At 41.9% G+C, this 15,396-nt stretch overlaps 1 protein-coding gene across 2 annotated transcripts in view; it reads right to left on the bottom strand.

Moving 5' to 3' along the window:
• LOC126235841 (DNA polymerase alpha catalytic subunit) overlaps window positions 1-15,396 on the bottom strand; it is a 330,143-nt gene that overhangs the window by 278,944 nt on the left and 35,803 nt on the right. The window contains exons 5-7 of one of the 2 annotated variants that reach the window (XM_049944704.1): window positions 4,741-4,818; window positions 2,156-2,267; window positions 585-701 (exon numbers count right to left, since the gene is read on the bottom strand). In XM_049944704.1, coding sequence (XP_049800661.1) covers window positions 585-701; window positions 2,156-2,267; window positions 4,741-4,818 — 307 coding nt within the window. The remainder of the gene's footprint in view (window positions 1-584; window positions 702-2,155; window positions 2,268-4,740; window positions 4,819-15,396) is intronic. The other variant, XM_049944705.1, reaches the window with a different exon arrangement.

Below are 15,396 nucleotides of genomic sequence, written 5' to 3'. Positions count from 1 at the left end.
GTATTAATATTTGACTGTTTTGCATGAGTGTTTTATGCACTTATACATCTCCTTCTGCCCACTCATGCCTCAATCTGAAACTGTTCCTTGTATCTTGCATTGTCTCAGGGGTATATCTATAGACATCAACATACACATTTTCTGTTGTTACCCTACCACCACTTCTATTTAAATGAAACAATATGAACAAAAGGAATGATGAAAAGCATCAAGAGGAGTATTAAAGTAAGGAAAACAGAGTAGGAGAAGGGAAATAGGTGTTCAGTGCCCTGTCAACATCGCGGATCACATCCCCTTCCAGCAGATTAGAGTGGCTGGAAATAAAAATACAATCAGGATTCTCCGTTTTACCAACTGTATTTAAAGGAAAAAAAATCACTGCAATGAACTACAATGTACACACACTGAATAACAAAATAGAATGTTCCACTTACATTCACAAATTTAACGTCTGAATAGAGTGATTTTTTGGGTGATCTGAATTTATTAGCGTATCAAATTATATTAATAATCACATTTGGTCTTTTACTTGTGATACATCCAACCAAAAATTATACACATATTTGTATGTGAAAAATACTTACAGCAAGTGCACTGCTGTCAGGGAAACCATCATTTGAATCAAAGTCTTCAATAATCTGTGACTGCATTTGTTGTTCTTGCTGTGACTCTAGTTGGGAAGCATCAACAATTGTAGTGTCCTGAAAAAAATTAATAGGTACTTAGCCATTTAGTGGAGTGCTTTCATGGCAATCTTTTGATTTCTACTCCTCTACATAGTACATATTTTACACTAAAATTTTTTGCCATATGTATTCATGACGTCTTTTGGCACCTTCTTAACACTGCACAGAGTTCATCGTCATATTCTGCAAGGCAGGCTCAAATAAGTAGATTTCCTAATACACTGTCACAATAAACCATGAAAATGACAGAACAGAGCCAGAAGAGGCTGCTAGGAAGGGGTTTGAGTACAGGATGACTGAAGTTAGAGTCTTGGGGCAAGGTAGAGTGTGTTGAGCAGGCTATGAGCAGAGATTGAGGGATTCCTGTAAACCTCCAGGGCTCAAGCTTTGTTAGCTGCCTGCCCCACATCCACCCTGCCCCAGAACCCTAACTTCACACATCCTGCACCCATACCCTCTTCCCAGCAGTCTCCCCTTCCTCCCTTCCATTTGTCACCCCCTCCCAATTCACTCTTCCACATCATCATGTCATATTCATTGTGTGCTGAACAAACACACCACTGCCAGGGCCATGTTACATTTGTATCCTGTGTACACACCACATTCTATCCCCTGCACCTAATGACTATATATATGTGTCATCACAACCATAAGCCAACCTTCTCTGCTGCTCACCGCCTCCTTTGTCCCGTCATCCCATCCAACTGACAGAACTACTCATCCCAGCACAGTGTATTCGGCCCACACAATGTAGCAGCACAAGTGTGTGTGTGTGTGTGTGTGTGTGTGTGTGTGTGTGTGTGTGTTCTAATTCCCTACATTGTATTTTGAAAAGGTAAAACATTTTGATCAGTGGCACTCATAGATATTTTCAAAGGATTTTGGAATACGTCAATCACACCCCAACATGAAAACTTGACTGGAAAGATATCAGCTGACACAGTAGCACTAAATTTCAACCATAGTACTGGCACATCTACAATTGTTATGGTTTTCGTACAACTGTTCCAGTTTTCATACAACAGGTACTAAAATAACTAAACCAAAGTAAAAACAACATTCAGACAGATACCAGTCCAAATTACTTAGTTAATAAATAACTAAATATGAATTAATTCCTGGAATGTATCGTGCAATACTGATTCATTGAACTGTGACTTTTTAGTGTTGAATCTGTTGTTTTTATAATACAACAACAACATGGCAAATCATAGCTAAGAATTCAGAAGGGTTACTCAGCTGAGAATGTCATTGATCTGCATTTGTGATAGGTGATTAACTTAGCAGACTCTAGGTTTCAACACACCTGAAGAAAGCCATGTCTTAACCAGAATTCTCAAATATACAGAACAGCCTGCCACCCCCTCCCTTTCCAGATACACTTAATGGATACATATCTTTTTTAGGTTTAAGTTTGCTTTAGTTTCATTCATGCAAAGCTAGTAACTTAAACAGCACAAAACACTCACATCATCAAAATCATCAATTTCTTCATCTGTCATTTTCTCTAACAACTGAGGATTAATCCTGTCAGTCCATTCATGCACAGGAGGTGTGGCTGGAATTATAACACGAGCTTTCCTGGAGAAAAAAAGGAAATCAAATTATTAGTCAATTGAATTTATAGAATGCTACCAGATACTCTTGGTTGGAATGTGAACAACAAGTAGAACATTATTTACAGAGATGTGATGTCTGGAAGAAGTGGAGACTGAGGTCAGAAGAAAGGCAGGACCAATGAAGCTCACCGTGTTCTGTCAGTGGACCATTAAATCTGTTATTGTTCACTGGCGACCAAATGAGGAAATAGAGGGTTGATGGTGATAATCACATAAAAGATTACACAGTTGCTAAATCAGGGTTTTTATAATCATGGGGCTGCTATATATGGTGCAGTGTACACCATGTCTGGAATGTAATAGAATGTGCAGGATAAAAGCATGGGACACATCTTGACGTTGCATATATAATATGGACTATTGAATGTGGACTTAAATAACTGCTCCTCTGCCCCTTACTCAAGTGTGTGTGTGTGTGTGTGTGTGTGTGTGTGTGTGTGTGTGTGTGTGTGTGTCGAGCACATGCTTACAGGACTGAAATTCATTTTTGTTTGCATACCAACTCTCTGTCCACATTATGCCTTCCCTAATGACATTTTTATAATTAAAATGCACCACAGACAAATTTTCAAGAACTACCATGCACATATTGCAAATATCTATACTTTAAAAGGACAATTTATTCTAAACTGGGTTTGCTGATGACTAGGGAGCGGAAAACATAGCATATATTTTTGACAAAAATTCGCCTCTATTTTTTGAAAAATTCACATCTATTTTTGTCAGATTCACATTTTCTTTCTTTGTAAATGATTAGATGCACAAATTTAAAAGGTTGTCACTCTAAATGAGTGGAGACAAACAAATTATTAGTTCTTTGAAACTGTTAAAAAAAGTGCTGATTGGGAACTTCTTGCTGGATGTGTGCATTTGCAGAAACTTCAACACCTATTCCTTCCAAAATGGCCTTTCTTTTCTTCGTTTGGCTGCATTTAAGCTTTCAAAAATGATTGTTCTGTTGAAAAGCAGCAGCATTTTCCCACCATTTAAGTGACTGCGTCTCCGATATAAGGTGTTTCCGAGCATTATTTGTCTTTTCCCACCGTATTTGAAGATTAAAAAGCCTACAGACTACTAATGTCAACCTTTTATGGGCATTCATAGCCCTATGACCCATGCTTCACAATGCTACAGACAGAACTGATGTGGCACTTAGCATACAAGTAGGACGGAACATATGGCAACTAGATTTTAACGTTAGGGGAAGAATTTTGGCGCCGTCAAAAAATGTCACAGTTTGTTTTCCAGTCGCTATAGTACAGAGAGCTAGCGTTATAGACTACAGTTGCAAGTGGCCGCAAGAGTAAACAGACTAGAATTTTGACAAGCACAGGGGAAGAAGCAGTGCACGGAAACAAACCCCACCTCCATTTTGCTGGGGAGCAGCCCAGAGAGGAACTGACACACTGTCACAGGGATCACCAATCTCTTCTGGTGTTTTAAGTCATAAATGAAATCCTTGACGTACCAGGACTAGTCACGTCTCTTATTTCAAAGGAAGAAAAGAAAACAACGAGCACCACACAACACAAAGCATTCTGGGATGGGTGCCGTGCAACTGCTTGTTGAAGGTAGCAGAGTATTGTTAACAACACAGTTCCAACCCGAATTCTAGCCATATTCTATGCAACTGCAGATCAAAACATCCACTACCTAATTTACTACGTTAAAACTGTCCATATTACACTATCTTTTGAGCTTTAGCTCTTTAGCTAACAAACAAACATATGCGTTTCCTTCTTATAAAATGCTAGGTCTCATGGTTAAGTACTAAGTTGCATCATGTTACGTGTAACTTAAACAGACCATTCAACCATCCAAATTGGCATGGCACTATAGCATTGAGCACACTGATACATCATTGTGTTCGTACACTTTATTTTGCAAGTAGGTTCTGGCACATATTATCTTTCCAAATTGGGCTTCGCCAGATGATGTACGATGCCAGTAAATACTTACATTTTCCATATTGTATGCAGATAATAAAGCAGTTTCAAACTATCTCTGATAAATAGCTCATCTAGATACAATTTGCTATGAAACCATCTATTAAGTAATTTCACATCTCCACATTTTGAGGCAGAATTTGCATGTATTTCGCATTTATTACAAAATGCGATTTTTTCTGGTCCCTACGTATAACATACAAGTTGGTTCTATGAGGAATCACAACTGTTTATTCAGTGAAAAAAAAAAATACTCACTTGAACAGAACTGTAAACTCAAGGTGTTAATGCAGTAAACATCTGGGCCTAAAGTTTGGATACAATTTAATATCATGTCCTATGACCAATAATCTTAACACAAATGGAATTATAGAGGAATTGTCAACAGGCAGAAGCGAAAAAATTACTCTCTAAATAACTGACATTTTTGTATATGAAACACTTATATATGGATAACCCACAAAAAATACATGTTTGACCAATACTCACTTAGGAGATTGCTTTTTTCCCTCTGCACACTTCAGGCGTCTTGTGGAATCAGCTTCAGAAAATGATTTCAAATGGCTCCTAAAGGCACATAGAAAGTTCAGATTACTCATAAAATATGTTTAAATGGGTTCAAATTAGCATATTCATGCCTACAACAAGCAGACTGTTACATCTTGAAGGACAGCAAGGTAATAATACAAATACACAATTAAAGTCCTAATACTACAAATCAACAGCAGTAATAAAACCCTATAGTTCTCCACACCTATTCTACAACTTAATTAATAAAACCTGTAACAATTTAAACCTATTCCCCATCAAACAGAATGATCCACCACATAATTTATTATACAGTTTCCATCTGAGATACCAGTTTCACTATAAATTCAATATACAATGTATTAGGTGGGTCAAATAAAACTGACTCAGAAAATATTTACAACAAGACTGACATGGTGTTTAAACACTTTCCGGAGAGTTAAGAATTTTTATTTGCTACAGAGCTGGTTTTATGCCATTTTGCCACTAACTTTTGCATTACAGGCTTTGCTGGAGGTATCACCGAAACACTCTGTTAGTGCAACAAATCCCACGCACGTTTTCCAAGAATTGTGCTTCGCATAACACTTTACAATGAACATGTGTCATTTTATTGATAGCACTATTCTGTGCAGTTTTCAACTAGTCAGTAAGCAGATCTGCTCCTCTCACTCACTCAAATGTAATGACACAGTGAAGTACTCGTGGCAGAATCTACATCTACATCTACATCTACATCTACATTCACACTCCGCAAGCCACCCAACGGTGTGTGGCGGAGGGCACTTTACGTGCCACTGTCATTACCTCCCTTTCCTGTTCCAGTCGTGTATGGTTCGCGGGAAGAACGACTGTCTGAAAGCCTCCGTGCGCGCTCTAATCTCTCTAATTTTACATTCGTGATCTCCTCGGGAGGTATAAGTAGGGGGAAGCAATATACTCGATACCTCATCCAGCAACGCACCCTCTCGAAACCTGGCGAGCAAGCTACACCGCGATGCAGAGCGCCTCTCTTCCAGAGTCTGCCACTTGAGTTTGCTAAACATCTCCGTAACGCTATCACGGTTACCAAATAACCCTGTGACGAAACGCGCCGCTCTTCTTTGGATCTTCTCTATCTCCTCCGTCAACCCGATCTGGTACGGATCCCACACTGATGAGCAATACTCAAGTATAGGTCGAACGAGTGTTTTGTAAGCCACCTCCTTTGTTGATGGACTACATTTTCTAAGCACTCTCCCAATGAATCTCAACCTAGCACCCGCCTTACCAACAATTAATTTTATATGATCATTCCACTTCAAATCGTTCCGCACGCATACTCCCAGATATTTTACAGAAGTAACTGCTACCAGTGTTTGTTCCGCTATCATATAATCATACAATAAAGGATCCTTCTTTCTATGTATTCGCAATACATTACATTTGTCTATGTTAAGGGACAGTTGCCACTCCCTGCACCAGGTGCCTATCCGCTGCAGATCTTCCTGCATTTCGCTACAATTTTCTAATGCTGCAACTTCTCTGTATACTACAGCATCATCCGGGAAAAGCCGCATGGAACTTCCGACACTATCTACTACGTCATTTATATATATATTGTGAAAAGCAATGGTCCCATAACACTCCCCTGTGGCACGCCAGAGGTTATTTTAACGTCTGTAGATGTCTCTCCATTGATAACAACATGCTGTGTTCTGTTTGCTAAAAACTCTTCAATCCAGCCACACAGCTGGTCTGATATTCCGTAGGCTCTTACTTTGTTTATCAGGCGACAGTGCGGAACTGTATCGAACGCCTTCCGGAAGTCAAGAAAAATAGCATCTACCTGGGAGCCTGTATCTAATATTTTCTGGGTCTCATGAACAAATAACGCGAGTTGGGTCTCACACGATCGCTGTTTCCGGAATCCATGTTGATTCCTACATAGTAGATTCTGGGTTTCCAAAAACGACATGATACGCGAGCAAAAAACATGTTCTAAATTTCTACAACAGATCGACGTCAGAGATATAGGTCTATAGTTTTGCGCATCTGCTCGACGACCCTTCTTGAAGACTGGGACTACCTGTGCTCTTTTCCAATCATTTGGAACCCTCCGTTCCTCTAGAGACTTGCGGTACACGGCTGTTAGAAGGGGGGCAAGTTCTTTCGCGTACTCTGTGTAGAATCGAATTGGTATCCCGTCAGGTCCAGTGGACTTTCCTCTGTTGAGTGATTTCAGTTGCTTTTCTATTCCTTGGACACTTATTTCAATGCCAGCCATTTTTTCGTTTGTGCGAGGATTTAGAGAAGGAACTGCAGTGCGGTCTTCCTCTGTGAAACAGCTTTGGAAAAAGGTGTTTAGTATTTCAGCTTTACGTGTGTCGTCCTCTGTTTCAATGCCATCATCATCCCGGAGTGTCTGGATATGCTGTTTCGAGCCACTTACTGATTTAACGTAAGACCAGAACTTCCTAGGATTTTCTGTCAAGTCTGTACATAGAATTTTACTTTCGAATTCACTGAACGCTTCTCGCATAGCCCTCCTTACGCTAACTTTGACATCGCTTAGCTTCTCTTTGTCTGAGAGGTTTTGGCTGCGTTTAAACTTGGAGTGAAGCTCTCTTTGCTTTCGCAGTAGTTTCCTAACTTTGTTGTTGTACCAAGGTGGGTTTTTCCCGTCCCTCACAGTTTTACTCGGCACGTACCTGTCTAAAACGCATTTTACGATTGCCTTGAACTTTTTCCATAAACACTCATCATTGTCAGTGTCGGAACAGAAATTTTCGTTTTGATCTGTTAGGTAGTCTGAAATCTGCCTTCTATTACTCTTGCTAAACAGATAAACCTTCCTCCCTTTTTTTATATTCCTATTAACTTCCATATTCAGGGATGCTACAACGGCCTTATGATCACTGATTCCCTGTTCTGCACTTACGGAGTCGAAAAGTTCGGGTCTATTTGTTATCAGTAGGTCCAAGATGTTATCTCCACGAGTCGGTTCTCTGTTTAATTGCCCGAGGTAATTTTCGGATAGTGCACTCAGTATAATGTCACTCGATGCTCTGTCCCTACCACCCGTCCTAAACATCTGAGTGTCCCAGTCTATATCTGGTAAATTGAAATCTCCACCTAAGACTATAACATGCTGAGGAAATTTATGTGAAATGTATTCCAAGTTTTCTCTCAGTTGTTCTGCCACTAACGCTGCTGAGTCGGGAGGTCGGTAAAAGGAGCCAATTATTAACCCAGCTCGGTTGTTGAGTGTAACCTCCACCCATAATAATTCACAGGAACTATCCACTTCTACTTCACTACAGGATAAACTACTACTAACAGCGACGAACACTCCACCACCGGTTGCATGCAATCTATCCTTCCTAAACACCGTCTGTACCTTTGTAAAAATTTCGGCAGAATTTATCTCTGGCTTAAGCCAGCTCTCTGTACCTATAACGATTTCAGCTTCGGTGCTTTCTATCAGCGCTTGAAGTTCCGGTACTTTGCCAACGCAGCTTCGACAGTTTACAATTACAATACCGATTGCTGCTTGGTCCCCGCATGTCCTGACTTTGCTCCGCACCCTTTGAGGCTGTTGCCCTTTCTGTACTTGCCCGAGGCCATCTAACCTAAAAAACCGCCCAGTCCATGCCACACAACCCCTGCTACCCGTGTAGCCGCTTGCTGTGTGTAGTGGACTCCTGACCTATCCAGCGGAACCCGAAACCCCACCACCCTATGGCGCAAGTCGAGGAATCTGCAGCCCACATGGTCGCAGAACCGTCTCAGCCTCTGATTCAGACCCTCCACTCGGCTCTGTACCAAAGGTCCGCAGTCAGTCCTGTCGACGATGCTGCAGATGGTGAGCTCTGCTTTCATCCCGCTAGCGAGACTGGCAGTCTTCACCAAATCAGATAGCCGCCGGAAGCCAGAGAGGATTTCCTCCGATCCATAGCGACACACATCATTGGTGCCGACATGAGCGACCACCTGCAGATGGGTGCACCCTGTACCCTTCATGGCATCCGGAAGGACCCTTTCCACATCTGGAATGACTCCCCCCGGTATGCACACGGAGTGCACATTGGTTTTCTTCCCCTCTCTTGCTGCCATTTCCCTAAGGGGCCCCATTACGCGCCTGACGTTGGAGCTCCCAACTACCAGTAAGCCCACCCTCTGCGACCGCCCGGATCTTGCAGACTGAGGGGCAACCTCTGGAACAGGACAAGCAGCCATGTCAGGCCGAAGATCAGTATCAGCCTGAGACAGAGCCTGAAACCGGTTCGTCAGACAAACTGGAGAGGCCTTCCGTTCAGCCCTCCGGAATGTCTTTCGCCCCCTGCCACACCTTGAGACGACCTCCCACTCTACCACAGGTGAGGGATCAGCCTCAATGCGGGCAGTATCCCGGGCAACCACAGTCTTAGTCTGATCGGGGGATGCGAGGGACGAGCTGGCCGTCCCCGACAAACCCCCATCCGGACCCCCACAGTGATGCCCATTGGCAACAGCCTCAAGCTGTGTGACCGAAGCCAACACTGCCTGAAGCTGGGAGCGAAGGGATGCCAACTCAGCCTGCATCCGAACACAGCAGTTGCAGTCCCTATCCATGCTAAAATCTGTTTTGCAAAGAATGTCTGAACTAATCTACAGAGAGAGATGGAGATGTGCAGCACAGTCACATGACGGTAACCAATGGGGGCATCAAAATCACTGTTTTCATATTTTTCTGTGGTGGGCAGTTCTTTTCATTAACAAGGATCAGTTCCGCCTCAGTCTTATAAATAGCATCTGGGCCAGTTTTATTTTGACTAAAGTTAATTTGCAACTCCCCTAACACTAGCACTTCAATTTCTGTAATTTTTGCACCTTATGATGATCAGCTGTCTTTATACTCATTTTGATATTGCAGAGCCCAGTTTGTCAGACAGGGTACAAGTGTTTTGACAGCAGATATTTTCCAGCTCATACAGTACATTTTACTTAATCTGTAACTTCTTTGAGTCATGTCACATCTTCCATGTTTCATACCCATTGCTACATGTTTCCCACCAGATAAAGTGGTAATCATGTCTTAAAAGGTCATTCGCAGAATCATTTGTATACACTTTCAAGCATCTGCCTTACTGTAGCTATGTTACAGAATGCTAAGCAAGATTTGAACGATAAACTGGAGCTGACCCCTTGCAAACTGTGTGAATTGATTATTTCCTTTTGCAAAAGATTTTAATTGGATTGAAATTAATGATCAGCCAATGGCATCAATTGTGTGTGCACCATTCCAATTTTATATGCAAGAACAGTCACCCTTAAATAGCTCAGAACTGGAGCGAGACTGATGGTTCAAATTCAGTGGACAGTCTAAGATAAGTTTTAACAGTTTGAAAAAGTTGTGCTGCATTTGGAGTTTCCGTGCAATTAAAAAACACCTTTTTTGTGGGAGGATTTTAAAGCACACCACTTGTATACTTCAAACTTGTACGAAATCAGTTCAAACTTAGCACAAAGGTAGATAAATGGAGAGAGTCAAAACGAATTCTTTTTATCCAATAATCTTTATCTGTTGTTGAGATATAATGGTTTAAAGTCAAGCTAAATGTAGCACATAAAATTCATCTTATGTGAACTGAATGCGTGAAAATCATTTAAAATGACTCAAATAAATAAAATATGGATTACTACAATAACATTGAAAACTTGGTTCCAAAAATTTAGCTTTACTCATATTCTAGTGCAATAAAAATGCATTTTGAGTGTTTTTTAATGTGAATCATTTCTACATTTCAAAGTTGTGCAAACTAGTGCAAATTTTGTAAGAACGTAAACAAATACATGTAATTAATGGTCATCCTGTTGTTTTCTGAAAGCTTTGTCCATTGTCCTGATATAAACAACGTCATTCAGAAGAAAAGAAATAACTTATACTCGATCAGTCATTGTCCGAGTCAACGAAAATCTACATCAGTTGCCAAGCTAGGGTGATCTAATTGTAAAAGGAGGGGGGGGGGGGGGGGGGCAAATATGTCCAGGCAGAGTTTGGGATGTAAAAGAAGTTTTGGAATTAGTGAGCTTCAGTACTTGGATGACAGTTCAGGAATACACAGCACCCAAAATCCCAGCAAGGGTAGCAATGTAAACAACTAGTGTGTTAGGCAACAGAGTAGGGGTGTTAAATACTGCACTCAGTGTTTCACTGCCCAGTTGTTTTTCACTCTGCAGATTGCCAAGCACAAAATATGCTTGCAGCTGAGCAGTGGTGTGTCAGTGACTTTGTTCTAAAGAGGCCCATAAGAAATATCAGCCAAGCCCCAAGCTATGTAAGTCACAGTCAACTCTTTCTTGTTACAGTGGACATTTGCAGCCTACCTGCCACATTTCATAACATGACAAAGTCAGTTTTGTTCCCAGTTTTGTGCTCATGTGGAAGTGAAAATATTTTTGGTATGGACTCCTTTGATCTGTTTGGCTTGCACATTCAAGACAATATTCTCTCTGCGAAACTCACTATGCCTAAAGACTGGGTAGGTGAACTTTGTGATGAATTTAGTGACTTTTCCAAAATGGCCTACGCAAAGACAAAAATTTTGATTGATTGATTAACTGAGAAGGTTTATGGGACCAAATGGCGAGGTCATCAGTCTCACAATTCTGAAGTTAATAACAGAAGAAAGAGCTTCGGCTAAAATGGATGGGTCCAGTCAGGCGAGTCAAATTATATAATAATGAAGTTAAAACACACAGTAAAAGGCATAAAAGGTGAGACCAAATTAAAAAACCTGAAAAAAGAGCATTCTTTCGTGGGGGAGGGGTCATGGGGCCCCAGACCGAGAAGACATGAAGAGAGGTCCCAACCACAACCACAACCACAACCCCAACCCCCTGCTCCAGGAGGAAAGCAAAACCTTATGTCTGTAAATAAAAACCACTTTCACAGAGCAAACTGGGGACCAGTACAACTGTCCGTGAATTGTCTGCTAGTATTAAAATTAAGGAATTTAGAAGCACAAAGGGCCAAAAGAAGGGGCGATTCCACCAATTCGTGGGATACGGTCACAGTCTGGCTCTACAACCACATTGTGGTTCGTTGGTTGGTTCATTACACAGAAGGAAACAACAGGTGAGCCTGATATAACCAATGCATAGGTGGCATAAAACAGTAGACTCCTTCTGTCCTGTGACGAGCGGAAGGAAGAGTGCCAAACTGCAATAGACTCCTTGATTGTACGGAGTTAATTACTGTGAGCAGTAGCGCACCAGACGTCATTCCACTTTTGGGCAAAGAGAGATTTGACAGAGGTCCACACATACACAACTGGAATCATGAAGGGGAATGGGGTGTAAGTACCTGCTTCTCTAGCCAAATGGTCAGCCAGTTCATTCCCTGGGATGCCCATGACTTGGGACATAGATAAAGACAACTGAGCAGGTGGCACGGCCAAGGGCATAGAGGTCATGGATAGCAAAGACCAAAGGGTGATGAGAGTAGCATCAGTTCGACAGCCTGCAAGCTACTCACTAAGTCGGTACAAATTAAAACATTGAGGAAGGAGGGCTGAGAAACAAAATGGAGGGTTCTATGAATAGCTAGGAGATCTGCTGTGAATACACTACATGACCCCCACAATAAATGGTGTTCTAACAAAGTAGGAGACGTGAAAGCATATCCCACGTTATCTATTGTCTTAGAAGCATCAGTGAGTAAGATGGTATCACCCTAGAACTACACAAGGATGACACGTCCGAGACGCTTGAAAACCATAGGGGCGATAGAAGACCTTAGGACTCTAGAATGTCTTAATCCATGGTTTAGGCAGTGTCCAAGAGAGGGGGGGGGGGGGGGGGGAATGGGGGTGGAAAGAAATACATGGGGCGCATTCCAGTGAATGGAGATGGAGGTCCTGATAAAGGAAAGTGAAACGCATTCAAACAGGCAATCCCACCCATTGGTGGTTGTCAGGAGGGAGACATCTCTCAAACACAGGTTGGTCAGGGACTTGGTGAATGGCAATTGCGTAAGAAACCAGGAGTTGGCTGCGTCGTATTTGTAGAGGGGGAATTCCCGCTTCTACGAAGAGACTGTCAATGGGACTAGTGCGAAAGGCACCAATAGCCAGACTGCACCTCACAATGGTGAACAGGGTCAAGTATATGCAGAGTGGAAAGAGCTGTTAGCCATAAACCTGACTACCATAATCAGGCCTGGACAAGACCAGTGCACGGTAAAGATGGAGAAGAGAGTATGGTCTTCAGCCTAAGATGTGTGGGCATGGAGGCGCAGAGCATTAAGCTTCCACAAGCATGTAAACTTTAGGTGGTGAATATGGGGCAGCCACGTCCACTTTTTATCAAAAATAAGGTCCAAGAAATGGGACTGTGCTAAAACATCAAGAAGCTGGTCACCTAAATGAAGTTCTGGATTGGGGTATACAGCGGGTAGATGACAAAAATGCATAACCCGCATATGAAGGGAGAAAACTGAAAGCCATGGGAGATGACCCACACAGAGGCCCATCGGATGGTACCTTGGAGCACGCACTCAGCAGATGCTACAGAGGGAGAGCTGCACGAGACGTAAAAATTGTCAACATACAATGCCGGGGTAACCACAGGCCCAACAGAGGTTACAAACCCATTGATGGCTATGAAGAAGAGTGTGACACTTAACATAGAACCCTGTGGGATACCATTTTTCTGAATCCTACGAATGCTGTGTAAAGTGCCAACTGGAACCCAGAAGGGCCAGTGAAATAAAAACTCGTGGATAAAAATCTGAAGAGGACCATGGAAGCCCCAGTCACGGATGGTAATTAAAATGTGATGGCACCAAGCCATGCCATGTGTGTTACACACGTCAAAGAAAACCGGAACAAGGTGCCGGCAGTTAGTAAAAGCCTATCGGATTGCTGTTTCTAATCTGAGTACATTGTCAGTCGGAGATCATCCTTCCCGGAAGCCACACTGATATGGGGACAAAAGGACTCGAGATTCAAGTTGTTGTTGTTGTTGTTGTTGTTGTGGTCTTCAGTCCTGAGACTGGTTTGATGCAGCTCTCCATGCTACTCTATCCTGTGCAAGCTTCTTCATCTCCCAGTACCTACTGCAACCTACATCCTTCTGAATCTGCTTAGTGTATTCATCTCTTGGTCTCCCTCTACGATTTTTACCCTCCACGCTGCCCTCAAATGCTAAATTTGTGATCCCTTGATGCCTCAAAACATGTCCTACCAACCGATCCCTTCTTCTAGTCAAGTTGTGCCACAAACTTCTCTTCTCCCCAATCCTATTCAATACCTCCTCATTAGTTACGTGATCTACCCACCTTATCTTCAGCATTCTTCTGTAGCACCACATTTCGAAAGTTATTCTCTTCTTGTCCAAACTGGTTATCGTCCATGTTTCACTTCCATACATGGCTACACTCCATACAAATACTTTCAGAAAAGACTTCCTGACACTTAAATCTATACTCGATGTTAACAAATTTCTCTTCTTCAGAAACGATTTCCTTGCCATTGCCAGTCTACATTTTATATCCTCTCTACTTCGACCATCATCAGTTATTTTACTCCCTAAATAGCAAAACTCCTTTACTACTTTAAGTGTCTCATTTCTTAATCTAATCCCCTCAGCATCACCCGATTTAATTTGACTACATTCCATTATCCTCATTTTGCTATTGTTGATGTTCATCTTATATCCTCCTTTCAAGACACTCTCCATTCCGTTCAACTGCTCTTCCAAGTCCTTTGCTGTCTCTGACAGAATTACAATGTCATCGGCAAACCTCAAAGTTTTTACTTCTTCTCCATGAATTTTAATACCTACTCCGAATTTTTCTTTTGTTTCCTTTACTGCTTGCTCAATATACAGATTGAATAACATCGGGGAGAGGCTACAACCCTGTCTCACTCCTTTCCCAACCACTGCTTCCCTTTCATGCCCCTCGACTCTTATAACTGCCATCTGGTTTCTATACAAATTGTAAATAGCCTTTCGCTCCCTGTATTTTACCCCTGCCACCTTCAGAATTTGAAAGAGAGTATTCCAGTTAACATTGTCAAAAGCTTTCTCTAAGTCTACAAATGCTAGAAACGTAGGTTTGCCTTTCCTTAATCTTTCTTCTAAGATAAGTCGTAAGGTTAGTATTGCCTCACGTGTTCCAACATTTCTACGGAATCCAAACTGATCTTCCCCGAGGTCCGCTTCTACCAGTTTTTCCATTCGTCTGTAAAGAATTCGCATTAGTATTTTGCCGCTGTGACTTATTAAACTGATAGTTCGGTAATTTTCACATCTGTCAACACCTGCTTTCTTTGGGATTGGAATTATTATATTCTTCTTGAAGTCTGTGGGTATTTCGCCTGTCTCATACATCTTGCTCACCAGATGGTAGAGTTTTGTCAGGACTGGCTCTCCCACGGCCATCAGTAGTTCCAATGGAATGTTGTCTACTCCCGGGGCCTTGTTTCGACTCAGGTCTTTCAGTGCTCTGTCAAACTCTTCACGCAGTTTCTTATCTCCCATTTCATCTTCATCTACATCCTCTTCCATTTCCATAATATTGTCCTCAAGTACATCGCCCTTGTATAAACCCTCTATATACTCCTTCCACCTTTCTGCCTTCCCTTCTTTGCT

This window comes from Schistocerca nitens, chromosome 2, assembly GCF_023898315.1.
Source record: "Schistocerca nitens isolate TAMUIC-IGC-003100 chromosome 2, iqSchNite1.1, whole genome shotgun sequence".
Taxonomy (NCBI): domain Eukaryota; kingdom Metazoa; phylum Arthropoda; class Insecta; order Orthoptera; family Acrididae; genus Schistocerca; species Schistocerca nitens.
The sequence above is the reverse complement of the archived record's forward strand: the minus strand, read 5'-3'. Positions and strand labels throughout refer to the sequence as shown.